The sequence below is a fragment of the Miscanthus floridulus genome, chromosome 14 (genome assembly GCF_019320115.1).
Source record: "Miscanthus floridulus cultivar M001 chromosome 14, ASM1932011v1, whole genome shotgun sequence".
NCBI lineage: Eukaryota > Viridiplantae > Streptophyta > Magnoliopsida > Poales > Poaceae > Miscanthus > Miscanthus floridulus.
In genome coordinates this window covers 11,281,213-11,307,035 of record NC_089593.1, presented here as the reverse complement: position 1 = coordinate 11,307,035, position 25,823 = coordinate 11,281,213, and the positions used below count along the sequence as shown (strand labels likewise).

At 42.8% G+C, this 25,823-nt stretch overlaps 1 protein-coding gene across 1 annotated transcript; it reads left to right on the top strand.

Annotated features, from left to right (window-relative positions):
* Positions 1-1,080: 1,080 nt before the first annotated feature.
* On the top strand, positions 1,081-4,953 carry LOC136505180 (vacuolar protein sorting 38-like). The gene is made up of 6 exons (XM_066500296.1): positions 1,081-1,541; positions 1,839-2,045; positions 2,332-2,512; positions 3,111-3,265; positions 3,495-3,725; positions 4,456-4,953. The coding sequence occupies exons 1-6, from the start codon at positions 1,272-1,274 to the stop codon at positions 4,573-4,575; spliced, it is 1,164 nt and encodes a 387-aa protein (XP_066356393.1). The 5' UTR covers positions 1,081-1,271; the 3' UTR covers positions 4,576-4,953.
* The last annotated feature ends 20,870 nt before the right edge of the window (positions 4,954-25,823 follow it).

Genomic DNA, 25,823 nt, shown 5'->3' with positions numbered 1-25,823 from the left:
CGAAAAAAAACTAATTGCACAGTTGGGTGAGAAATCGCGAGACGAAACTTTTGAACCTAATTAGTCCATAATTAGACACTAATTACCAAATACAAACGAAAGTGCTACAGTCGCCAAAATCCAAAAATTTTTGGATCTAAACGGGGCCTTAGCAGTAGAGATCGAAATAAATTAGGGCGGCTGCTCTCCCGTCTTGTGTGTTGTGTTGTGTTGTGCTGATTTTGATGTGAGGTTGCTTGAGTTTGGTGTGTTGTGGTGTGGTGTGCTACTTTTGATGTACTTCTACTGGGAACTAAATAAACAGGGATGAATGAATATATGCTGCTGCTCTTTGCTCTGTTCGCTTAGCTGATAAGCTATGGCTGAAAGTATTGTTGACTAATTTATTGTGAGAAAAAAATACTGTTCGTTGTTGTGAGAGAAAAATACTGTTCGTTGACTGAAAAAATACGGCTTATAAGGCAAATAAATATGGCGCTTGTTTTGCTGTATCTTTGGCTTCCTTGTGCATCGCTGCATGTTTATGTGCGACATGGCCACGTGGGCTACAATACTTATTGCCATTCCAAGATACGTGCCTGTTTCGTTTATAAAAATAACAGTAATGCTGAAACTTTTTTTTTTCTTCTGTCAACGGGGCGAAAGACTCCCCACCTGATTTTATTTGTGTGATCTAGGTCTCTTTTGGAAACCCATCAAATTCAAAGTATTGTAGAAGATGCGGTTGCCAAAGAAACTGGGAATTTTGGCGCGGAACCCAAATTTAAAATATGATTTCCAGTCCGATTTGTTAGTCTGCGACTCTGAATCGAATTTATCTGGGCTCTGTACTGCCAGGACAGTAATAAAAAGCTGCAAGTTTTTGGTGGGTCAACCAGATTCACAGAAAGAAAGTTGGGGCCGAACCCAACTGTTACTGTTCCTGCTCAAAATGGCCGCAAAACGGAAAGTTAGGCCCAACCCAAGCTAGGCAAAGTATCGGGCCCAAAGTGGGACAACGGGCCATAGGTAGGCCTGCTTACCACGAGATGGACCCCACGATTCCCAAGGCCAGGCCAGGCCAGGCCAAGCCAAGCCAAGCCAAACCAAACCCAACCGAAAGCAGTCGCCGCCACTCGCCGGAGAAGGAACCGACGGCGCAGTCGTGCTCCTGCTTCCCAGAGCGACCCCAAACCTTACCACAAGGCCACGAGCCCCCTTGCCCCCTCCGCCCGCCCATGCGAAGCTCGCGCCTTCCCCCGACCCCTCACCCGCGGGCATGATCCGCGGCGATGGAGGACCCGGCGCCGTCGTCCGCCGCACCTGACCCTCCCCTTCACCCTCCTCCTTCCACGCTCCCGCACCCGCAACCGCCGGAGGAGGAGGGGGACGGCTGGGTGCTCGTGCCGGCCAGCGAGGTCGAGGGGGCCCACGCGCCCAAGGTCATCCACTGGGACGACCTGCAGCAGGAGCTCGCGCGCCTCTGGAGCCTCTCCGCCGCGCTCCAGCCCGCCGGGGATCGCAAGGCGCACCTCGCTGCGCGCCTCGAGTCCGCGCTACAGGTAATTGTCTGTCCATTCAAGTGGCGCGCTCATTGCTCTCGATTCCCAGCAAATTGCTCGGATCCCCTGTTGTGCCCTCTGTCATTCGATGCTCCACGGATCTTGGCGCTTCTCTTGTCGATCATCAATTGGAAAGATCGAATTCGTTTTCCCAACCTTTGAAGAGGAAAACCTGCACTCCCAAATCTGAAGATTGAACAGCGTCCATGGAGTAATTCTCCATGTATTTTGCTCATGTTACCTTTGTGTGTACACCAGAGTCTTGCAGATTTGTGGCGTAATGGTGTTCGTTGACAGGTTCGCCAGGAGTGTCTCGAGCAAGACAATGAGTTGGCTGAAATGAGGCAGAGACTGCAAGAGCATACTGATCGTCTGGGGGATCTGAAGCTGCGCACGAAGAAATTGTCGGAGGATGTTGTGGATCAAAGGGAACAGCTTTGTGTCAAGATCAGAACGTTGTCAGTGGCAAGCAAGGCTCTTGACGCTGCCCACGGTAATCTGAAGGTATTCAATTATTGTGTTTTGTTTCCCTTTGGAGCTCTAAGGATACTGTCAGCACAAAACCAAAGTGCTACAAAAATACGCAGGGTGTTGGGCAAAGTAGCTTCCTTGATAGTCTGTCTAACTTGTGTAAGATGTACTCTTAAATGTGTTGCTTGGTGCTTTTGGGTTCACAAAATGTTGATTCTAGGGCAGAGAAATTTCCTATACATTCAACCTGGATACTATGGAGCTGTTCTATTCCTCTAATGTCTAATCTTACCAGAGTATTTCATTTTTCTGGTTATAGGAAGCTAATAAATTGCTGTCAGGGGAAAATGGTTGTGGACACCTTAAAAATCTGGAACAGAAGTTACGGATGAGACAGCAATATATGATTGCGCAAGTTGCTCAGATATATCCTGTGAGCCCTTTGGATGAACAATCTCCAGATCACAAGCCTGGATTTACCTCCAACATAACCAAAACAAGTATGTCATTTCCTGCATTGCAACTTCCATGGGGTTTCCATTCCGTATTCAGAATTGCTATAAAATTCTATGGCTATATTTTTTGACAATAAAATTATTGTAAACATTGTTGTTCAATAACAGACCTTAATAATCGAAAAATAGGGGATGGCCAGATGATAGGCAAATAATAGTTATAATTATGGTCGTATCAGTGTATGATTACAGTTGATTATTGACTAAGCTACAATTTCCTAGTTGCCAGATAGTACATGTGATAATACAAATTGCTGAAATTGATTCTAACAAGTGTAAAATTTTTCTATGATACTGAAAGAGTTATTTGAAACATGAAACTTTTATATTTTTGTCAGACTTAATGGATAGAGAGCTAGTCCTCTAAAATATTGTTGCCAGTTTACCTGCCCTAAGACTCTTTGTCCTTAAATGTTGTTTCTGCAATTCTTGTCAAAACTTAAAAAAGGGCGTACCCAGTGTAGAGAGCTCCCGCTCTGTGCGGGGTCTAGGGAAGGGTGTCAGTGGCAAGCTTTACCCTCGCCTGTGCAATGCGAGGAGACCGCGACTCGAAAATGTGACCTTACTATAATTTTTTTTTCAGGAAATGCTGAATCAGGGTTGCCAAATGGGTCCCAAAACAGACCTTTGGTCATATTGGGTCTACAGTTATCAAAGCTTTCTATGAAAAAGACTGGCTACTTTAGTGACAAGACAGAGGTTCAGAAATCTTATACTGTTCTGGGATATGCTGCTCATGTATGTATAATATAGTTTGATTATTATCAAATGATAATTGAATTCACCATTCAACATTCATCTAGTATTTCCAATTTCTTTGCTAGAGAAATATTAATTGTTATACTTTTTGTTCTGTTTTAGAAATAATATATATTCAGATTAGGTTACACTTGTAAATGAACAGTGTTCTTCAGTTTGTACTCTATTTTATGGTGATAGACCTAACTGTGTTTCTTATGAATCATAGGCAGTCTCCCTCATTGCATCGTATCTCAATGTTCCTCTTCGATATCCTTTGCGCTTTGGAGGTTCACGGTCATATGTTCTTGTTCCTGCGCCTTCAGTTCAGCCATCATCTATAACCTCAGTAGCAACTTCTGTCCCTCCTAGCACAAGCATGAGAACAATGGAATTTCCTCTGTTTCTTGACAGCCAGGAGACAACAAGATCAGCATATGCGATATTCTTGTTGAACAAGGTTGGTCTTCTTGCTATTTGGATATTTATTTGATATTTTAATGTGAAGTGAGCATTTAATAACATTCATAATGGTCCTTGAAAGATGTTTTCTGAAAGAAAGGTCTGCCTATTTCTGTTTTGCAAATCCCCTTGAAGCTTGATTCAGCCTCAAGTAAACAAATGGGATGGGGGGGGTGGGGGGGGGGGGGGGGGGGCAGACCCAGTGCCGGAGGCTCCCACATGAGTGGGGTCTGGGGAAGGGAAAAACCGAGGCAAGCCTCCCCCCGCAAAATCTACAGAGAGGCTGCTTCGAACCAGCGACCTGGTGACTTAGTGAGACAGCTCTCACCACTGCACCAGGCCTGCCCTTCTCAAGTAAACAAATAGGTGGTCTCAAATACTAATTTGGGCAGGATCTACCTGTGGTTTGGATCTAGAGTGGGTGAATGAGTGTAGGATAAGAAATCAATGTTAACTGAATTTGATAGCATGATGTGGAAGTACCAAAAGTGTCAGCTCACAAAGATGTTACCATGTTTCTGAACAACATATAAAGTGGAGAGGAACAAAGAATCCAACAAAGAAAATAGTGTCACATAGAGCAATTGATAAATGCATAAAGATCTATATTCCAACCCCCCCCCCCCCCCCTCCCAGAAAAAAAAGAAACATTTGTTTACTGCAACCACCTGGAATGTGTGGCAATCAGATATCATACGAATGTACTTCATATTCCTTTTTTTTTGCAGGATATCGAGCAGCTTCTGAATTACATTGGCGCTGAAAGCCTCGGGCCAAGACATGTCTTAGCAAACCTGAGGCAGCTGACAAGGATCATCCAGTCACAAGAATACACTTCTGTTGATTAGTTTGACCCAGATATAGTTTTTGGATCTATGAGTTTAGTCCAGAAGATGTGGTTGGTGCTGCTTTTAACAGGCACCCTTTTTTTAACCCCCCCCTTCCCCCTTTTTTGTTGACACAGAAGAGTTGGTCACTGTTTATGTGCTGATACGCTCATTGTAAATGAGTAAATCGAGTCACTTCCAGGTGTACAGGAAAGATGTGGACAATAAACGAGATACTACTGTACTACTATGCAGCAACTAGAGGTGCTTGTTCATGCCAAAGTTACTGTTGTTTTAGCGTGTTTCTTGATGTTGATAGTGTTGTTGAGAAACACACCCCTGGTTCAACTGCACATGTCTGAAGCAATGTTTCTTGTACCTTCAACTGCATGATCTAGTTAAACGATGAGCGGATCAGTTCAGTCCTCTATTTTTTCATAATTTTGTTTATATCAAGGAACAGTAGTAAGTGGTATTGGTGGGGGCCCTTACGGAGAATGCAACGACTGATGATTGATGAAATTGCAGAGGAGTAAAACGAGCTGTGCCTTTTTCTTTTAGCGTGTACGAACTGTGTGTTGCATGGCATTGTCAGGCGTCCCATATTCGTTGCCGTCTTGATCAAACTGAAATCCTTTCATCTTCATGAGTATAATCCCACGTGCAGAGGTGGTAATGCAATGCCACGACAGACGGAGATGTAGGAGGCCTCGCTCGGACATGTGTAATGCTTGGGTTTTACAGGTAACGTGGGATTCACTGATCATCACGGTATTGCTAGCGTCCGGACGTTCACGTCTCCACTTTGTTTCCGTACGCGCGTGCACTCCACACCCGCGCTTACATTTCACACGCCCATGCGGGGCCCGTGCCACCCGGACATCGCCCGCGCACCAGACCACGTGCGGGGACAGCTCACACCCCTTCCGTTTCTCACGCGCATTGCAACATGCGCAACACCCGATCTACTTTGCATCATCTACACCATAAGTTCTAAACAGATGAAACATTTGCAACATACGTCTGAAACACTTGCAAAACACCTAAAAACAATTGAAAGTCATTGTAAGCATATGCAACATCCAGATGAAACACTTGCAACATATGTGTGAAACATATGCAACATCCAAATAAACACAATTGTAACTTACGTCTGAAAAAATAGATGAAACATTTGGAACAGACATTAGCAACATACGAGTATAGCCGTTGCAACATATGCAACATCCCGCTCTACTTTTGTAACATCCATATGAAGCAATTACAATATACATCTGAAATATCTGAAACACTTAAAACATATGCTTGCAACATGTCAGGCGCGACACTCTAGTGGGCGGCGACCTCTATGTCAGGCGTGTTGAGGAACTCGATAACCACCTTGTTGGTGTTTCGAACAAACACCGGCTAGTAAAATTATAATTGATGCGCGTTAGGCCTGGATGGTGCGCTAAAGGACACAAGGTTTATACTGGTTCGGGCTGAATGTTCCTACGTCCAGTCTATTGCTGCTCGTATTATTAGCACCGAAAAAGGTTCGTAGTAGAGGGTACAAACGGTCGAGAGAGGGACGGGTCCCAAGTCTCTGATGCAATGGTCGAAAAGGTCGCCGAGAGCTTGGTCGCTGCTCAGCTGTGTGTGAAGTGTCGTGTGTGTAGAACTTATCCGTCAAGAGTCGATCCCCTTAGTGGGGGGCCCTGTCCTCCCTTTTATAGATCAAGGGGGGAGCATGGGTTACAGATGGGAGAAAAATCAGAGGCCAAGAAGCCCCTTCGAAGGTGTTGGGCCCTCCTTTTTCGCTAAGCCAGCCTTGCTGACACGGCCAGATGGTGTCAGGGATTGGCACGTTCGCTGGGTGCCCGTGTCCTGGCGACGCCATGCCCTTACCGGATCAGCAAGTGGCCACGTCCCGTCTCGCCCCTCCGGGCGGCGTGTCGGACAAGGGTGTTGACCTATGGCCCTATGGAGAGCAAATGGCGCGGTGACAGTGCGTCCATCACTGTAGAGGGTGCGAGTCTCTTCCTGGACCATAGTGGTTGTCGTATGTCTATGTCAGGTTCTGTGTCCGAGGGCCGAAGGCGGTGCCTACAACACTATTCGGACTCTGCCATGCCAAAATGGTCTAAAGCGCTCATCCTATCGTACCCTGGTGGTACTTTCCTGCCACGGCGTAGGGTATGGTCCTTGGTGCTACGTTTGACTCGAATGCCATGTCATACCCTGTGCCCATCTTTATGAAGGTGTAGGGTGTACTCGTCGGGCGAGGCGGAGGAGGCCCTTGGCCGTCGGACGAGGCGGAGCCTAGCCCTCAGGGGTCATGCGAGGCGGAACCAGTCTTCTGTCGTTCGGACAAGAAACGCAGTAGCGTTCCCATCTCGATGGCTCGAGTGACGGGTTCGGGGAGCTCTTATCAGATATGTTCGAGTGAAATCTGGGTCCATCGTTCGTGATGGAGTTGGCATGACCCGCATGGGGCATCCTACTGCTCCTTACCTACCGAGCGGATATGTTTTGACTTGTGAGCCTTGTCTTGCTTTTCTCCGCACGTCTCCTGGTTCCTACCGCGCGGGTGTCCCTGGTCGGATGGCTCTAGTCAGCTTTGAATGTGCCGGTTGGAGAAGAGCGGTGAGCAGGGTTCCTACGAGCCCCGGTAGGGGAGAGACGCGGGGTCAGAGTTGGAAGTATCGCTTTGGGCCAGGCCTTCCGATCGGAGAGGGCGTCCGGAGGCGTCCGGAGGCCGAAGCGAGTGCTCCGATCGGAGTGGTGGGCCGAAGGGGTCGACAAGCGGGCGCCGCTCCTTTTGGTCCAGACCTTTTGCTATTTACACTCTTGGGCCAAGCCTTGGCTCGGAAGTCGGTCCCCGAGGGACCCCGGGTTTATGAACCCGACATGCCTCGATGGGCAGATTAGGGCTAGGAGGCGGCGACGCGAAGAGCACCATAGACTTTGTCATCGTGAGTTTCTTCACTGGGGGCACTGGGCCATGAGGAGCCTCAAGGCAGGTGCAAAGTACGGCGCGATCGCGATGCCCTAGCCGTCTCCGGACACAGGAGGAGGTGATGACGAGGACGCCAACGTTGGCGTTGGAAGGAGGTGCGACTCTAGCGGCGGAGCCTGGCATCGCGGAGGCAGGTTAGGTCCTGGGGTGGAGGAAGCGGAGGTGGTCACCGCTAGCGGCGGCGGACGGGGAGCAAAGCTTGCGGCGAGCGCGCAAGGCAGAGTGGGAGATTTTTTTGTGAGGCGGCATTCGTTCGGACGTCCGCACCACAGCATTACCGTAATCATTAAGCTGTTTTCTACGTCTAGGTCCCAAATGAGATGATCCAAGTATTCTTTCTGATCGTCTTGATGATGGAAACATGATGGTGGACTCCGTTATACACTTTGGACAATTTTGGGTGTCAACAATTACCATGGAACTTTGGAAATCATAATTATCAAATCTATACTATTTCAGAAGTAGTAAGAAGCAAAGCAATATATGTTAGTCGATGATGAGTATCCAAACCCATATGTTAGTCGGCCATACATCTATTCCCATGGTTCAAAGAAGCAAAGAATTGGTTTTCGCATCCTAGATAATACTATTGTGCCCCTAAGCGAAAGCTTGAAGACGTGTCATGATCGTCTACAATTACCTATGCCAAGTACTTCGCCTACATCAATTTATTTGGCAAAGGTTCAGTTATGAAGAGAGGATATCGAGGGCTCAAGGCCATGTGAAGGAGCAAGCTGCATAAAGTTGCACAAGGTCAAGCGAAGGTTACTACCAAAGATAAAATCATCCCTAGACTATTTTGTATAGACGAGTGTTGTATGCGTGCTATTGTCTCCATACCCTTTTTCCCACGAGGTTTTTGGGATGGAGATTTTAGTGAGGCGCACATGCATAGGTTGCGAAGGGTGATCCTCACAGCTGGGTCTGAGTTGTAATTAGGCCACACTTAGTTGTATCATATGTTACGGACCCTCATTCGTGTGTTTCCCAATTACATAACCTAGGGGTTCATGAAATAATGTTTAGGGCCAAGTTGTAGTTCCTAGAGACTCTTTTATAAATACAAACTCCACCAGGAGAAAGAATGAGAACTTCTCCACCCACCTTTCCTATAAAAGGGGAGGAGGAAGGTGGAGAGGGGGTGGCCCTTGATTCATTTGTCTCTCTCACTTGCTCTCTACTCCCACCTCTGTATGTTCGGTCTAGGACCAATAGATGGAGAACAAAATAAGTGCCTATAACATTTTTTAATAAAATCCACAATTTAAAGTTTTTAATTACCTCAAGTATAGTCTACGGTTGCAAATGTCATTGTATTCCCACTCGATCTTAGGCAAGATCTTTGTGCACCTAAAGATGAAGACATGTATTCTCAATAATCATCAAACAAAATAATTGTCCATACCAAATATACATGACTAAGTAACTTACTCTTTATTGTCGTTCTGTTTACATGACTTAAGGAACGTGCCACAAATAATCTTTAAGCCCTGAGCACCAACTCTAAATGTCCAAATGCGTCATATCATTAAAAGAGTGTTAGTTAAAAAAAGAAGAAAATTAAGTTTTTACACACCACACTATTATAAAGACATGACTTTCTAGAAGGGAGCACATTGTTACATCTCATTTTAGCAAATCTATAATACTGACTATTTCATCAAAGTTCACTTAGATCTTCTCACTGAAAACCACACAAAGAAAATACAATTATACCATTTAAATATTATCCAAAAGAATACAATTCTAGCGACATAGAGAGAAGCAGGTGACATAAGTCATAATTTTAGTTAGTTGTTCTCTAATTTGTTATCAAAATATAAGGATTGCATTCATTATGTGTGTGAGAGAGTAAACATTATCATAATGTGGAGAGTGTATTGATATATAGAAGATCAGCTTTGTGAAATTTTTTGACATCATCTCTTGAAGCAAGACGTGAACTAATCCTATAGGCCAAATGCGCCTAATAATGATAAGATAGCCAATTAAATGCTTTCCTCTCTATCTAGCTACGTACCTAAGCAAAGACAAAGAAAATTATGTAACTTGGCTACAACACTAGATACCAGATCAAATAAATGCTTCTTGATGGCAAAAACAACTATTTCTAATGAAAACAAAGATTATAAGAACAACGTAATCACGAGATATACAAAAATGAAATGTGCAATTAAGAAATGAAAAGTAGTTTTATTAGATGCGCCTATGAGTGAGGGCTCCTTAGCCACTTTATCGATTTTTTATTCCATTTGACTCTCAATCAAAGTATGGCGAAGCAGCCAAGCATTGACTTTTGTATAGCTGCTCATTCTAGCTTTCCAAGCTGAACACACTCATCAGATCATAGCTTAGGTCATCAACATTACCGTCTAGCTTAGGTCATCAACATTACCCTCATTAGAGTAAGGATAGAAGCACTTCAGGTTTTAGGGTACAAGCCTACTGTATGAAACTGTTATCATGATGTGACATGGACATACACATGCCTATTGCTCGTATCTAGGGCGTGACACACCTCTAATAGTTGTACCCCTCATACAACACAGGGATGTGGACACGCCTTACCTGCCATTGTGAGTACACTATCCCTACTACTTGACACCATGCATGGGAAGCTCTCCCCTACACATCCTCCACCTACCCAAGTACATGCATGATGGTACGAAGTGGATAACAATAAGGACTACAGAAGACCCTATGAGGATGAGCCAACCTTATGGAACCCTTCTCATCTTTTTGTAACACTCCCCATTTTTATAGGGGATCTCTTCTAGGACACGAGAAACCATAGACATTGATAAGAGTCTAACATAGGGGCATGTTAAGTCCCCGAGAAGGAGAGAGCAAATCGAATGATCTCCCAACCGACTCTACAAATCGCTCGGGGGTTATACCCATCGGGTACACTCATGCATACCCTCTGGTAGAGTAGAGATGGCTCAGCAGCCCATGAATTGCCCTTCCCGAGGAGCCCTGTGATGTTCAGAGGATGAGCCCGAGCAAGCCAGCAGCCATTGCTCGAGGCTCAGCCATAGCAAACTAGGATCCCGACTAATGGGGAGCCTAGGCTAGGCCTCTACCCTAGCGACTACATGAGTGACCGCCTAGACCTTCGCTTGGGAACCAACCAACGTCCCAAGCCAAGACCAGAGCTAGCTTAGGAAACTATCATGCGTCCAAAGCCTGATAGACGCAGAGGCACTGCACCGTCTGTATGTTCCACAGCCATGAGGCACTATTAGCCACTCACTCGGCAAGGTCATGCAACGAGCGTGGCACATCAGGACAAGGGATTCCCCAAACCCTAGGGCAGAGGGCTCTATGCCTGCTTGTCAGGCCCTCTAGGCGAGGGAGTCTCCTTGCGCACCAAGGAAGCCTTGAGAAGGTTCACCTGAGGGAGACCATGTAGCGATAGACAACACCTGATGGTCAAGTGCTAGGCCGCACCGAAGCATCAGGGAGTGGTTGCGACATTGTCGGCTCCCTCCTACATGAAAAAGGAGTACCTGGTGGCACCAAGATGAAGGAACCATAAACACCAGGTGGAGAAGCCTATAGGTTAGAAACAACTCGGTTTGTACTCTATGCCCTCCTTGGTATATAAGGGGAGGCATGGGTTCCTATAGAAGGGATTGAAACCATAGACACATGGCTCAGGTTGATCAGATCAATTGGCCAAGGTAGAAACCAAAGAATCCTAGGATAGCATCGCCTAATCACCTGCCAAACTCTCTCTCAATTCCTCTATTTTAAGAACCCTCGATTGGGCATTCCTAACACAAAAACACCATACTACTAAACATAGGGCTCAGAGGCCTAAATAGGATAAATTAGCCATGTACTTTGCATGTTTTGAGTGGTCGAGCAACTTGATGCTCGCAGCGGTTCCAAACCCACGACAGATGTTCACACACTCCTCCCATTTGTAACAAGTACCACAAACTTCAAGCACTTGAGTTCAGGAACATGATCATCTCAATTGCACTGAACATAGTGCACTTGCTCAAAGCAGTATAAATACCACTTTTCGCCTAAACGGCTGTTTAGTCCATTTACATACCGTTTAAACACTATATGGTGGTACACCGTTTCTGTTTAATCGGTTGTTTTGACTGTTTAAACAACCAATTTTCCATTTAAACACCCATTTTGCTTGAATAATGGGCTAAACGGTAGATGATCGACTGTTTACCGTTTAGCATTTAGGATAACACTGATAAATACTAAGTCTCTGAGTGCTAAACCATCCGAACAATGCTTGCTTGTCACCATAGGTTGCAAACCTTGACCTACGATTAGCTTGCCTGTGAACTAAGGACTAAATATGGTGGAGTTGTAAGTCATTAATTAGTTTATTTACACATCTTTATTGGCTAGGTTTTGTGATTAAGATTTTAAAGTGACTATTCAACCCCCTCTAGTCTATAGTCAGACTCCTTGATCCTTCGAGCACTACTAACATGGCATCACATATACCTTGACACCTATTGACGGTAGTTAACAACCATTATAAACCATTAATATAATATGTATAAGAACATAAATATAATCACCAATGAAGGTCTAGGTGTTTAAACTAACAAATTCCATGAGTTTTGGTGAATCTGTATTTTTTGCAGGGTTTATTTAAAAACTCGTCAAGGTGAACCTACATGTCAGATTTAATCACGCTTATCCACAGTGAAACGGACACCAAAAGACTCTAGAAGACTCGAGAGGACTCCACACCAAGGCAGAGACTACCAGGTGGGGCCGGGCAACCTCTCCTTTGAATGTCGTTTCTCCACCGCCTCCTAGGTTACATCTACGCCATCCTTTAAGTTGGTTTGATCCAAGGGCTCATGTTGGATGCTCTGGCCTATATATAGCAGCCCCTGCCACCCCCAGATATACCCAGTCACCAAGTCTTTTTAGAAGACAGAAACCCTAATCATCCTCAGAGTTCCACCATATTCTAGGTCATAGCTAATTAGGCTAGGTCTAGAGGGAGGCAAGCAGGTTTCACTTGGATTCTCGATCGTGTCAAGAGCGTGGTTTGGTATAATCTTTATACCCCCTCTCTTTTGTACCTCCATTATTTTTATATGCTAAATACAATTGTTATGACAATATTAGTATTCATCTTATTCATGTTCTTTGTTATAATTTTCATCGTCTACTTTAATTATATGCTTAGTATAGTTAGATTATCATTATGTTCATGCATAAGTTCGTATAGCGCTCACTCTAAGGTACCATGGGTGAGTGGTCGACATTGTGTAAGCGTGGTGCTTATACGTTGTTTACCTACGGATACACCCTATATTCTGGGTCATGTGGTAGATCGTGGATGTGACACTCCCATTGAGTCCTTTGTAGTCCACTCCCCGAGTATAGGCGCACGTAGGGTCCGGTTATGAAGGAAGAACAAGCTCTGTTCTTAATCTTCCTTAGTAATATCCCTTATATGTAGACATAAAGATGATCTTAGCAATGACTACTAGGTATAATTGCACTAATCAATGTATACTTTGACTTGTAATTTAGAATGACTTAGGAATTATTCCTCTAATATTGTACCTGACCATGCTAATGCCATAGAAAGGAGTACTTTGAGTGATTTATCATTATTATTAGTCAATACTTATCATATATCTTATCCTATGACTTACCCCTGTTATGAGTAGAACATTGGTTATGGTTTATTTCTCCATCAATAGTATAAGTTATCAATACATGTCCGTGCTAGACCTTCCCTATGGTAAAAATATAAATAACGATACCTGGAATACTCCCGGGTGAAATGCTATAATGGTATAATTATCTGTGTGCTTGTAGATTTCTTTCATATATATATATATTCATATCTATTCTTCTTAGTCACATAAATTAATAAAGAACTACTTAGTATTATTCTAGTAGTAATGTATGTAGTACAAACAAGCATCTCTGGCACCATCATTAGGGATGACAACCTAGTACGAGTGATGCTAAGAGATGTAGGCATATTACAGGTGGCTACTTAAAACAAGTGTCAAGTTAATAAATACCAATAACACCATCAACCATTTGAGCTAACTTTTACATGTGCAAATGCAGAAGGCACAATAGTTTTGGTAATTAAGGTTACATATATGGTGGACAACTTTTTTCCAAACACCAACCAGTCCATAGGGTAAAATACTACAATCACTACGAGAAAATGGGATATCTTGGTCGCTAATAATTTTCTTAAAGGGTGAAATTGAACCCATAAGGAATATCATTACCTTGGCGGTGGTACAAAGCCTCCACAAAAATGCACATTTGTTTAGTGCTATCTCAAATCACCAAGGTAATTCCACATTTTCTTTGGTGCTATTCAAAAGCGCTATTGTAATTTCAAATTTCCTTAAGTGTTATTACTAGCCAAGGTAACGTTTCCATGGGCGTTATTCCACACGGTCAAGGAAAATGAACATTTCCTTGGGTGTAACTAGAAACATCCAAGGAAGTGATAGTTTCCTTGGGTGCAAACCCTCAAGTAAATTATTGGTAGCCCCAAGAAAAATGTTTATTTTCTAGTAATTTCTCTTAACCACCAATATAATAGATCGTTATAGGCTTGTTAGTTAGACATTGCATTTATAGACACAAATGCTCCTTTGACATGTTTGTGCGGTATTTTCTTGGTACATTAATCCAACAAAAGACACAATTTTAAGTTGTTATGCATTAGAGAATGCATGTTGGTACTTAGCTTGAGATGTCTAGTTAGCCTTAAACCTAGAATGCAACATACTAATATCGAATGAAGACAAAGTTTATACGGAAGTTGTAGAGCTCAAAGAGATTTTACTCTGTAGTCGATGACTTTTTCATTTGAAATTATTTAGTGTCCAAAACTTTATTTTAAGTTCTTAAAGTTTTGAATTTCTCAAATGACCTCGGATGGAGATATGATCTAAACCAAAGTTGTAGTACTCAATGAGATCTAAAACTTTTCAATTCAATTTTTTTATTTAAAATCATTTAGGGTCCTGAGTGTTAATTATAAGATTCACTAAAGTGAATATAAAAGAAAAGAACCATTCTCTTAGTCACAAATGACTTTGAGGTAGAGTGTTAGGAAAGGTTCATGCGATGGGCTTCTCCTAGGATTAATTTTTTCTGTATATATCATTGGCTGGGTACAAATACCTTGAGGTCATCAGCACTCAAGAAAATATATATTCTTAATAGTTGGTATAAATACTGTTGACCACCAAAATATGATCAAATAGTTTAAGATGGATTGGAAAACACGTGCAAACAAGAAAAGAGCAAATATTATCAAAGTTGGAGCAATTTGGGCACAATTGGCAACGTCCCAAAAAACCGGCCTAGATTGATTTGTCCAGAGCAAACCGGCCTAGGATAGTTTTGATTGTGTTCTTGTGTGGCCCTATGTAAACCAATCTAGGTCAATTTTGGCAGTCCAAACTCAAATTCATGTTTTTCTATGGAAACTCATCCGATCTCATGGAAAACATGTAAATAGCATGTGGAAAAAGGTTTTCTACTGGGATAAGACCACCCCTTCTATTTATAATGAAAGGATCACAATCGATTGTGTATCCATCTATATCCAATAGACAAAAAACACATCTACTACTTTTCACCATCTCTTTCCCATGTACTACTGTTCATTGTCCTTTGTTGTTGTTGCATGGCCAATGGATCAGCGACAATGAAGCTCTAGAATGGTCCGGCTTGTTAGGGTAGCCCATCACCGTCTCACACATGATGAGGTCCCTCCCAAACATGTGTGGTTTTGGGTTTCAAGAGATCTCATTGGTATGTCTTGCGTATCGCACTTCTGACGAGGCTCCTTTGCCTACGTGTTGTCGCTGGAGGCATCAGGTGGAATGTTCGTCTGCGGACACGTGCAGGCAATGTTTGACCTAAAAGTTGGCTAGGATGATCTTTGACCCACCAATGCAAGCGATCTAGCTTCTTACCATTGTGGTGCCCTAATTAGCACCAACAAATACCTCTCAAGATGTCTTTTGTGTTGGTCAGCCTCCAAGGTAAATAGATTTCTCTTCCTCCCTACTCTTAGCGATCCTTACTTGAGGGTTGCTCGTGATGACTAATTTTATTGGTGAAAGGACCTTGATGTCACCTAGAGGGGGGCGAATAGGCCTGTTAAAACAAAACTCAAAAGCCACTATTAAAAACCTGAGCAGCACTGCTCCTCAGAGGACTAGCACTACTGCTCGAGTAGCATTGCTGGTCACTCAAGAAGCATTGCTTCTCACAGAGACACATGAGTTCATAGTTCAAAATCTACCCAAAGAAAAGTAGATCGAGCGAATTACTGATATTCCTAGGGTAGTGTAGAGCCTATTCCACCTCCTGGATGTTAGCAGAAGTGCACGGGCAAGTAGATCGGGACCAAACCTAGAATCACCACAAACACAAATATAGCAATACAAATAACAAGAACACAAGTGAGACACCATTTTATCCAATGGTTCAGCTCGCCACTAAGGCTTGCCTATGTCCACATTGTTGAGAAAGCCACTAAGGATTTGGTCTCTTTCAACCTTGCCCTCATTCTCAAGTCAAGAGAATAAACTCTTGAGATGAGGGGTGATTTTACTAGATGATTAGGGTGATTACAAACCTCTCGAGGCTACCACACAAGTTGGCAAGCTCCACGGATGATGCTCTAGCTGGCTAGGAGCAAGCTCCAAGAGTAACAAACACAATCCACCAGCTTGAACGTGAACCAAGTGCTCTAGGAGATGGAGATCAGTTGGGGCTGCTCTCTAATGCAGTTTGGAGGCTCAAACTCTCATGGATTTGCAAGGGAATCAAAGGGAGAAGCTTGAGGGGCTCCAATGGTGAGTGAGGGAGAGAGAGCTGCTCTAGTCACACTTGGGAAGGGAATGATCGAGATGATCATTGGGGTGGAGCAGGGGAGTGTTAAAATACCCCTAGCACTCAACGGTCAGTTTAAGTTGCGACAATGCTTCTTGCTCACGTGGCACTGCTGCTCGACTGAGCAGCACTTGTTGCTCAGCCACAGACAGCCAAGAAGATGGAGTGAAAGGCTTCCTATCTTGGCTAGGAATTGAGGATATCTTGGTGGGTATTTGAGCACATGGTTATACATTAAAGCTTGCGCATTGTATCCCCTTTGTAGTACGACTTTTCCTAAACTCAAATTCAAAGTATAAAATAATTAAGCGCCTTTGAGTTGGTCACCATGTTGTAATTGGGGGCTCCACCATCGAATGTATTGTCCTCATTCTCAATATCACTTCATAATACCATGACTCTTGGTAGTTTCCTTCATGCTTCCAACTTGATCAATATGAGTCAACTATCAATTTCTTCTTGCTCATGCAAAGCAAGCTATTATTGAGATCAATCAAAGCAAGCTATTCTTGCTCATGCAAAGCAAGCCCTCAAAGCTATTGGTTTTAATTTGTGGTAGTCAATATGATGATAGTGTAGCATATATATGTGCTCACCTTTTTCTTTCCCTAGCGTTCATCTATATATATATATATTTACAAACACTACGTAAAAATGATTTTTAGCAACGGTTTGATTTTTTGTAGGGGTGGCTAGTGATGGAGCCGCCCCTACAATGGCGTGCTCGGGTGCCCAAACACCAGTCGCCCTTACAAATGGAATAGCAGGGGCGACTGGTGTTATGAGCCGCCCCTACAAATGGGGTCTGATTTGTAGGGGCAGCTTAATCACCAGCCACACCTAGAAATGCTATTTGTAGGGGTAGCTGGTGATTGAGCCGCCCCTACAAATGGCCCCATATTTATAGCTCTGATTTGTAGGGGCGGCTCAATCACCAGCTGCCCCTACAAATGTCCCCCCATATAAAATAGATGCTGCACCTTCTTCCTCCTCGGGTCACTCACTCCAACCCGTGAAAGAAAGGTGGGGAGGCCTTGGGCACCTCCCAAAAATTGCTCTACTAAGGGGGGAAGGTTTTGATCTCAAATCCTTTGGTGGTGAGGTTGTAGAAGGTAAGAAAATGCTATTCCATACTTTTTTTGAAGTTTTAATGGTTGGTTAGTGAGTAATTAGAGTTTTGTTTTTCTCTCTCTTCTATGGTGCTTGAGCTACTTATGAAGCAAATTAGACCCAAGTTTTAAATGTACTAGGGTAAATTAGGTAGGGGAACAAGATCATACCCTTATTTGGTCCATGTTTCTTGATTTTAGTGAACAATTAGTTAGTTTTATGGATGTTTCATGTGCATGTGGATCTAGATCTAGGGTTTGGTTTTTTATTAATTTTGTTTTTGTAAATTTGTTTGATAAAATTGGACTAGGGTTTGTATGAAAGATATTGGGTAAAGTATAATTGTTGCTAATTGTTGTCTTTGAAATTATTTATTGTAATCAATAAATATGTATTTTAATTATTTATGGATAAATGGGCCATTAATTAATTTTCCTCTACCATAGTGTGTTTGTATGCTTCATGTAATTATATAAGATTTATATTCATATATATCTGAAGTATATACAATTATTCTCAAGTAATTATTAATTTGTTTCATTTTTATATATATCTAAATAAGTAGTCCTTTAATGTTTGTTTTGTTGTTGTTGTTGTAAAAGATGGAGTACAGGAACTCTTTGATGTATGGTTCGTTAAGGTTTAAGGCAGGTTTCCGTGAAGAGGTGGATAAATTTATTGAAGCCGCAAAGAAGCATGCAACGACATTGAAAGAGAATAAGGATACAATTATTTGCCCATGTAAAGATTGCAAGAACTGTATGGCATGGACAGATGTGACTATCATAAGATCACATTTGATTATGTGAGGATTTGTTGAGGACTACACAGTGTGGATTCATCATGGTGAAACGGTTATTGTTAACGACGAGGATGAGGAGGAATACGACGATGAAACCATAGAATCACTGTCCCAATATTTAGTAGAGCTTGATGCACGAATGGATTTCAAGTTTGGCAATGAACAAGGTGGTGATGCTGGTGGTTGGGATGGTAACGACGAAGGTGGTGCCAATAATGATAGTGGAGCACGTGTCGGGGATGAAGATAATTTGGAGGACATGATTCGAGCCCTTGGACCAGAGATTTTACTAAATAGCCCGAAAGGTTTAGAAAATTTGGAAAGGGTGATAAAAGCATCAAAGGAGATTGTGTATGGTGTTGAAAAGGGTTGTCCGACACATTGGACATTGCTACGTTTTGTGCTTGAGCTGCTCATCCTGAAGGCTAAGTAGGCTGGTCAGACTGTAGTTTCAATGATCTATTACATCTCCTATCATGGGTGCTGTCACAACCAAACTCAGTTCCCACCAACACATACCAAGCGAAGAAGGTCATAAGTCCATTGACAATGGGGGTTGAAAAAATCCATGCATGCCCCAACCACTGTATACTTTTTTGTGGCGAAACATTCAAGTCACTAGATAAATGTCCCCGGTGTGGGGCCAGCCAGTATAAGAACAATGACCTTTATGGTGGGGACGAAGCCTCCATGGGGAAAAAGAGGAATAAGAAGGGTATAAAAAAGGTGGTACAAGAATCTCAGTCCCCAGAGGACACTCCATTAGGCAACGATGCAAAGCATAGAAGAATTCCTGCCTTGGTAACGTGGTACCTACTAGTGACCGACCGCTTGAGACATATCTTCCTAAACCCTAAAGATGCCGCACTCATGACATGGTGGGATAATGAGCGCAAGGTGGATGATGATAAGATTGCAAACCCGGCTGATTGTAGTCAGTGGCAAAGGTTTGATGAGAAGCACAAAGAATTTAGCGATGACCCAAGGAATGTATGGTTTGGCTTGAGCACCGATGGAATGAATCCCTTCAATGAGAGGATGAGCGACCACAGCACATGGCCAGTGATCTTGACCATGTACAACATCCCAATATGGTTGTGTCAGAAGAGAAAGTACCTTCTCCTCACTATTCTTATTTCTAGCCCTAAACAACCAGGCATTGATATAGATGTGTTCCTTGAGCCTTTGATGCAAGAAATGGAGAGGCTATGGAGGTATGGGGAGCAGATGTACGATGCGTTCTGAAAGGAGGACTTCATATGTAGAGCAATAATATTTGTTACTACCAATGATTACCCTATGTTGTTTGCTTTATTTCGATAGATCAAAGGGAAGACGGGATGCTTGGTTTGCTTGGATGGTACTACATGGGTGTACCTAGATGCATCCAAGAAGTTAGTTTACCTAAGGAACCAACGCTTCTTAAAGACAAGTCACAAGTACTATAGCAAATTGTTCTTTAGATTTTATGACAACGCCCCAAAGATTGAACCCCCTCTGGAGAGACATCATAACAGAGAACACGTGTATAGAATGGTGAAAAACATACGCGTCGTCTATGAAAAGAAGAATCTGGATGGTCTGAACAGAGATAGAAGCACACCTCCTATCGAAGGGGTACCTTTCAAGAAACAATCGATCTTCTTTCAGTATCTGCCTTATTGGCCAGATGAAAGCTCTAGTTTGGTTTTAGTTAATTGATGAAACCCTAAGTGCTAACCTAGTTTATCAAAGTGATTATGAGATAGGTATCACTACTCCCAGTGATGGCATGGTGATGATCAAATGCTTAAACTTGGAAAAGAAGAAAGAGAAAAACAAAAGGCTCAAGGCAAAGGTAAAATAGTAGGAGCCATTTTATTTTAGTGATCGAGACACTTAGTGAGTGTGATCATATTTAGGATCGATAGCCATACTATTAAGAGGGGTGGAACTCGTATCGAAATGCGGTTATCAAAGTGCCACTAGATGCTCTAACTCATTGCATATGCATTTAGGATCTAGTGGAATGCTAACACCCTTGAAAATATTTGTGAAAATAAGCTAACACATATGCACAAGGTGATACACTTGGTGGTTAGCACATTTGAGCAAGGGTAGGAAACTTCACCGGCACCGTAGACAGAAAACACGGAGGTCACTGTAAGTGACCGGACGCTGGTCTCTGTTGGACCAACGCGTCCGGTCAGTTGCAGTAGTGAGCGCGTGTTTCGGTCTTCGACCAGACGCTGGCAGGGTGCGCCTGGTCAATGCTGATGTATGGTGACATGTGGTGCATAGTGGAGACATTGAGTGACCGGACGCTGGGTGAGTCCGGTCGAGCATGACCAGACGCGTCTGGTTGTGAAAATTCGTGTTTGGAATCTTACTGGAAATGACCGGACGCTGAGGTCCAGCGTCCAGTCACTTTCTAACTGACGTTTCTGGTCATCACTTGACTATTGAAATCAGGAGATCGGCATTTGAAGCCGATGACACATGGCACACATCGCACGACCGGACACTGAGGTCCAGCGTCTGGTCCATCTAATCGGAGTGTCCGGTCGGCCCATGTTCAGTGCAGTAAGGAGCCCAACGGCTCTATTTCGTGGGGGCTTCTATTTAAGCCCCATGGCCGGCTCAAGCTCACTCTCTTACACATTTTCATTGACATAGCAACCTTGTGAGCTTAGCCAAAGCACTCCCACTCATCTCCATCATTGATCCATCATCATTGTGAGATTAGGAGAGAATCCAAGTGCATTGCTTGAGTGATTGCATCTAGACGCACTTGGCATTCGTGTTGTGCTACGGATTTTGCTTGTTTCTCTTGGTGGTTGCCACCACCTAGACGGTTGGAGCAGCGATGGAGGATTGGCGCGAGTTGGTGATTGTTCATGGCCATCTCTAGTGATTGTAAGGGGAGTTGTACCTTCCCTGACAGAGTGCCAAACGGTAACTCTAGTAAATTGCTCGTATCATTGAGTTACCTCACTTGTGGGTCAGTTCTTGCGGTGTCCTATTGTGTAGACGAGGTTTGTGAAACACCTCTTAGCTGCCGAACCACCAAGTGTTGGTCGACACAACGGGGACGTAGCGTGTTGGCAAGCACATGAACCTCATGAGAAAATCGATTGTCTCTTATCTTTGGCATTCTCCCGGTGATTGGCTATATATTCATCTTGTGATTGGTTCATCCCCTATACGATGGTATAATCACCCTACTCACTTATTTACATTCTTGCAAACTAGTTGATACAAGCTCTTTAGTGTAATTAGAATTGAGAGCTTGCTTTATTATTTACATTCATCTAGTTGAGCTCTTTAGAGTAGCAAGATTGAGAGCTCTTAGTGAGTAGTTATATAGCAAGTTTGTGTGCCTAAGTAATCATTGCAACTAGAATTGTTGGATAGGTGGCTTGCAACTCTTGTAGAGCTAGAGCAAGTTTGTATTACGCTATTTGTCATACTAATCAAATTGCTCTAGTTGATTTATAGATTTTTAAATAGGCTATTCACCCCCCTCTAGCCATATTAGGACCTTTCAAGTGGTATCAGAGCCATGGTCACCATGTGATTAAAGGCTTAACAACCTCGGTGTCAAATTATGGCTCAAGTTGTGTTCAACCATGTGAGGGGCAAACCACCTTTCTTTGATGGCACAAGCTATGGTTATTGGAAGAGAAAGATAAGGGTGTATCTTGGTTCAATCAATGATCAAGTATGGGATGTAACCGAGAATGATTATGCTATCATTGATCCTGATAATCCCACCAACCAAGATAAGTCCAACAAGTAATGCAATACAATGGCTCTCAACACCTTATACAATGCCATTGATCCAAAGGTGTTTGAGCAAATCAAGGATTATGAAAGAGCAAATGAAGTGTGGAGGAGATTGGAGGAAACATATGAGGGCACACCGGCAGTGAAGAGTGCCAAGTTGTATATTCTCAAGGACAAGTTGACAAGCTTCAAGATGAAGGAAGATGAGAGCATTCCGGAGATGTTCCATCGATTATAAGTGATTGTCAATGACTTGAAGGCTTTGGGAGAGAAGATCAAGGATAATGATGTCTCTCATCGATTTTTGATGTGCCTACCTCCAAGGTTTGAGATGTTGAGATTGCTTATCATAAGAGGAGGATTAAAGGATATCACCCCTAACCAAGTACTAGGTGATGTCATGACACAAGAGACATACCGTGTGGAAAGGGAAGGGGATGACAAGGATGATAAGAAGGAAGAAGAAGACAAGAAGAAGAAAAGCATAGCATTCAAGGCTAGTTCATCATCATACAAAAACAAGGGCAAGTCCAAGAAAGAATCAAGTGATGATGAGGATCTAAGTGATATTGATGATGAGGCTATGTCTCTGTTTGTGCGCAAGATGGGCAAGTTCATGAAGAAGAAGGGCTATGGAGCAAGAAAGAGAAGAGATCACACAAAGAGTAAAGAATATGTGAGAAGATGCTACAATTGCAAGAGCCCCGATCATGTTGTAGCAAATTGTCCTTACAATAGTGACAATGATGAAGATGAGAAGAACAAACACAAGAAGGACAAGAAAGAAAAGAAGGAGAAGAAGGAGAAGAGAATGACCTTTCAAAAGAAGAAGAAGGGTGGAGGCTATGTGGTCACATGGGATAGTGATGGCTCATCAGATAGTGATGACTCTAGTGATGATGGCAATAAGTCTATCAAGAAAGCACTAGCAAGCATTGCCATCAACAACAAGCCCTCCATCTTCGACACTCCATCAACATGCCTCATGGCAAAGCCTACCAAGGTAAAATATGATGTGAGTGATGATGAATGTGAAAGTGATGCTTGTAGGAGTGATGATGATGATGAGGAGTACTCAAAGGAGGAGCTTATGGACATGTGTGAGCAAGTGCATACTTGCTTTGAGATGAAGAGAAAAGAGTGCAAAGAATTGAACAAGAAAGTCAAATTTCTTGAACAATCCTTTGATGAGCTCAATGCCACTCATGAGGGGCTAATGGATGCCCATGAGAAGCTTGGCAAAGCTCACTCTATGCTTGAAAAGGCTCACTCCTCTCTCATTGAGCAAGTCAAGAAGGAGAAAGCCAAGAAGGAGCAAGTGATAGTAACATGTGATCTTATTGATGAATCTTTTCATGAACCCATTATTATTGCTTCCACTAACACTTCTTGTAGCACTACTACTTCCACTTCACCTTTGAGTGATGGTCTCACTTGTGATGCCTCACTTATGATGGAAAATGAGAACCTCAAGAAGGAGGTGAATGAGCTCACTCATGCCTTAGGCAATGCCTATGGTGGAGAAACCCACTTACTAAAGTGCTTGGGTAGCCAAAGATTTTCTCTCAACAAAGAGGGATTAGGCTATAATCCCAAGAAAGGCAAGGCGGCCTTTGTCACTCCCAAAGCTAGCTTTGTGAAGGGCAATGGTTGGTTTTGTAATAGATGCAAGCAAGCTAGGCATATAGAGCAAAATTGCAAGACTAACAAGAACAAGCTACCTAATATATTCTCAATCAAATTTGATTCTTATTATATGCTTTATAAGGGTGCCAATGGTGTGAAGGCTAAGTTCATTGGTACACCAATTGTGGGCCCAAAGAAGAAGGCCATTTGGGTATCAAAGACCTTGGTAACTAATCTACAAGGACCCAAGCAAGTTTGGATACCTAAAAAGAATTGATCTTCTTTTATAGGTAAATTATAAAGCAGGAGGAAGGCATTGGGTGCTTGATAGTGGGTGCACACAACACATGACCGGTGATTCAAGAATGTTCAATTCACTCAATGAAAACAAGAGCAATGGGTTTGATAGTATCACATTTGGTGACAATGGCAAAGGCAAGATCAAAGGGCTTGGTAAGATTGCAATATCCAATGACTTGAGCATTTTCAATGTGCTACTAGTAGAGAGCTTGAACTTCAACCTCTTATCGGTAGCTCAATTGTGTGATCTTGGTTTCAAGTGCATATTTGGTGTGGATGATATAGAGATCATAAGTGTAGATGGCTCTAACTTGATATTCAAAGGATTTAGATATGAGAATCTATACTTAGTTGATTTCAATGCTAGAGAAGCTCAATTATTAACATGTTTGATCACTAAGTCTAGCATGGATTGGTTATGGCATAGAAGGCTTGGTCATGTTGGAATGAAACAATTGAACAAATTGATTAAGCATGACTTAGTTAGAGGCTTGAAAGATGTCACATTTGAGAAGAATAAACTTTGTAGTGCATGTCAAGCCGGAAAGCAAGTTGGTAATACACATCCTAAGAAGAGCATGATGAGCACATCTAAGGCATTTGAGTTGATGCACATGGACTTGTTTGGACCAACCACATACACTAGCATTGGTGGAAACAAATATGGATTTATGATTGTGGATGATTTCACTAGATACACATGGGTGTTCTTTCTTGTTGACAAGAGTGATGTGTTTGCAACATTCAAATCATTTGTCAAGGGCATTCACAATGAGTTTGAAACAACCATCAAGAAAGTTAGAAGTGACAATGGTAGTGAGTTCAAGAACACTAGAATTGATGAGTTGTGTGGTGAATTTAGAATTAGACATTGTTAACACTGGATTTTGGTCGACTCTGGAGGATGACAGGTGGACCCGCATGCGGGAAGAAGGATATTCGGCAAACAAAACAAGCGGTCGGCTAAATGCTTGTGCAGTCGGTTACTTCAGAAGGTGGTGACTCCATTCAGGAAAGCAGAAGATGGTAGGCAAAGTCGATCGAAAAGGTGAAAGTTGTAATAATAAAGGACTCTGAGAGTTTAGGGCAAGGAATCATAGTTTCCAAGTTTATTTAAGAGTTCCTTTGTAAATCGTAGTCTTTTAGGACTCGGGTTTTGTCTAGGGTATAAATATTGACCCTCGACCATTGTAATAGGTGTTCACAACCAAATCAATACAACCGGCCCTGTGCCAACTTTCGAGTCCTTTTGTCGTGTCGTCGAGTTCTTCGAGAGGAGTCATCGATCCGTCGACCTCCGTAAGTTCCGACAACCTTGTTATCATGTTTAGTATTATGCAGTGGATTTAGATGTGATGCAAGTAGTCTTGTTTGTTTTCAATGATCATGCAGCGGATCTTTGCTTGACAATCAAGAAGTCTTTGCTTATGCTTTGTTTATGAGTAGATACCGTGCGGCAGGCGTTTGCTCAATATGCTTAGTGAAAGCAAGACAGTTATCAGCTCTATTAGATACAGCAAAATCTAAATAGATTCATTAAGTTATCCTGTGTTGCATGTTTTAAATATTTTATATATTTGTAACACACTTCTGCCCAATCTAGATTGATATTGTTCGGCCCTCTCTTATGGTTTTATTCGTGCTTCAATGATCATTGCTTTTCATATTACCTTTGCAAATAGATAACATGCTCATAATGGCTGAATTATTTTAATCTAGATTGTCACATGTCGTGGGTTCATGCATGTTAATTACGTTTAAGCTTTAACGAAACTAGGTGTC

Bases quoted from the DNA above. Each gene is read 5' to 3' on its own strand.
- LOC136505180 (XM_066500296.1), top strand. From the start codon at position 1,272: ATGGAGGACCCGGCGCCGTCGTCCGCCGCACCTGACCCTCCCCTTCAC. The intron at 1,542-1,838 runs GTAATTGTCTGT...GTTCGTTGACAG, and splicing joins GCCTCGAGTCCGCGCTACAG to GTTCGCCAGGAGTGTCTCGA. The intron at 2,046-2,331 runs GTATTCAATTAT...TTCTGGTTATAG, and splicing joins CTGCCCACGGTAATCTGAAG to GAAGCTAATAAATTGCTGTC.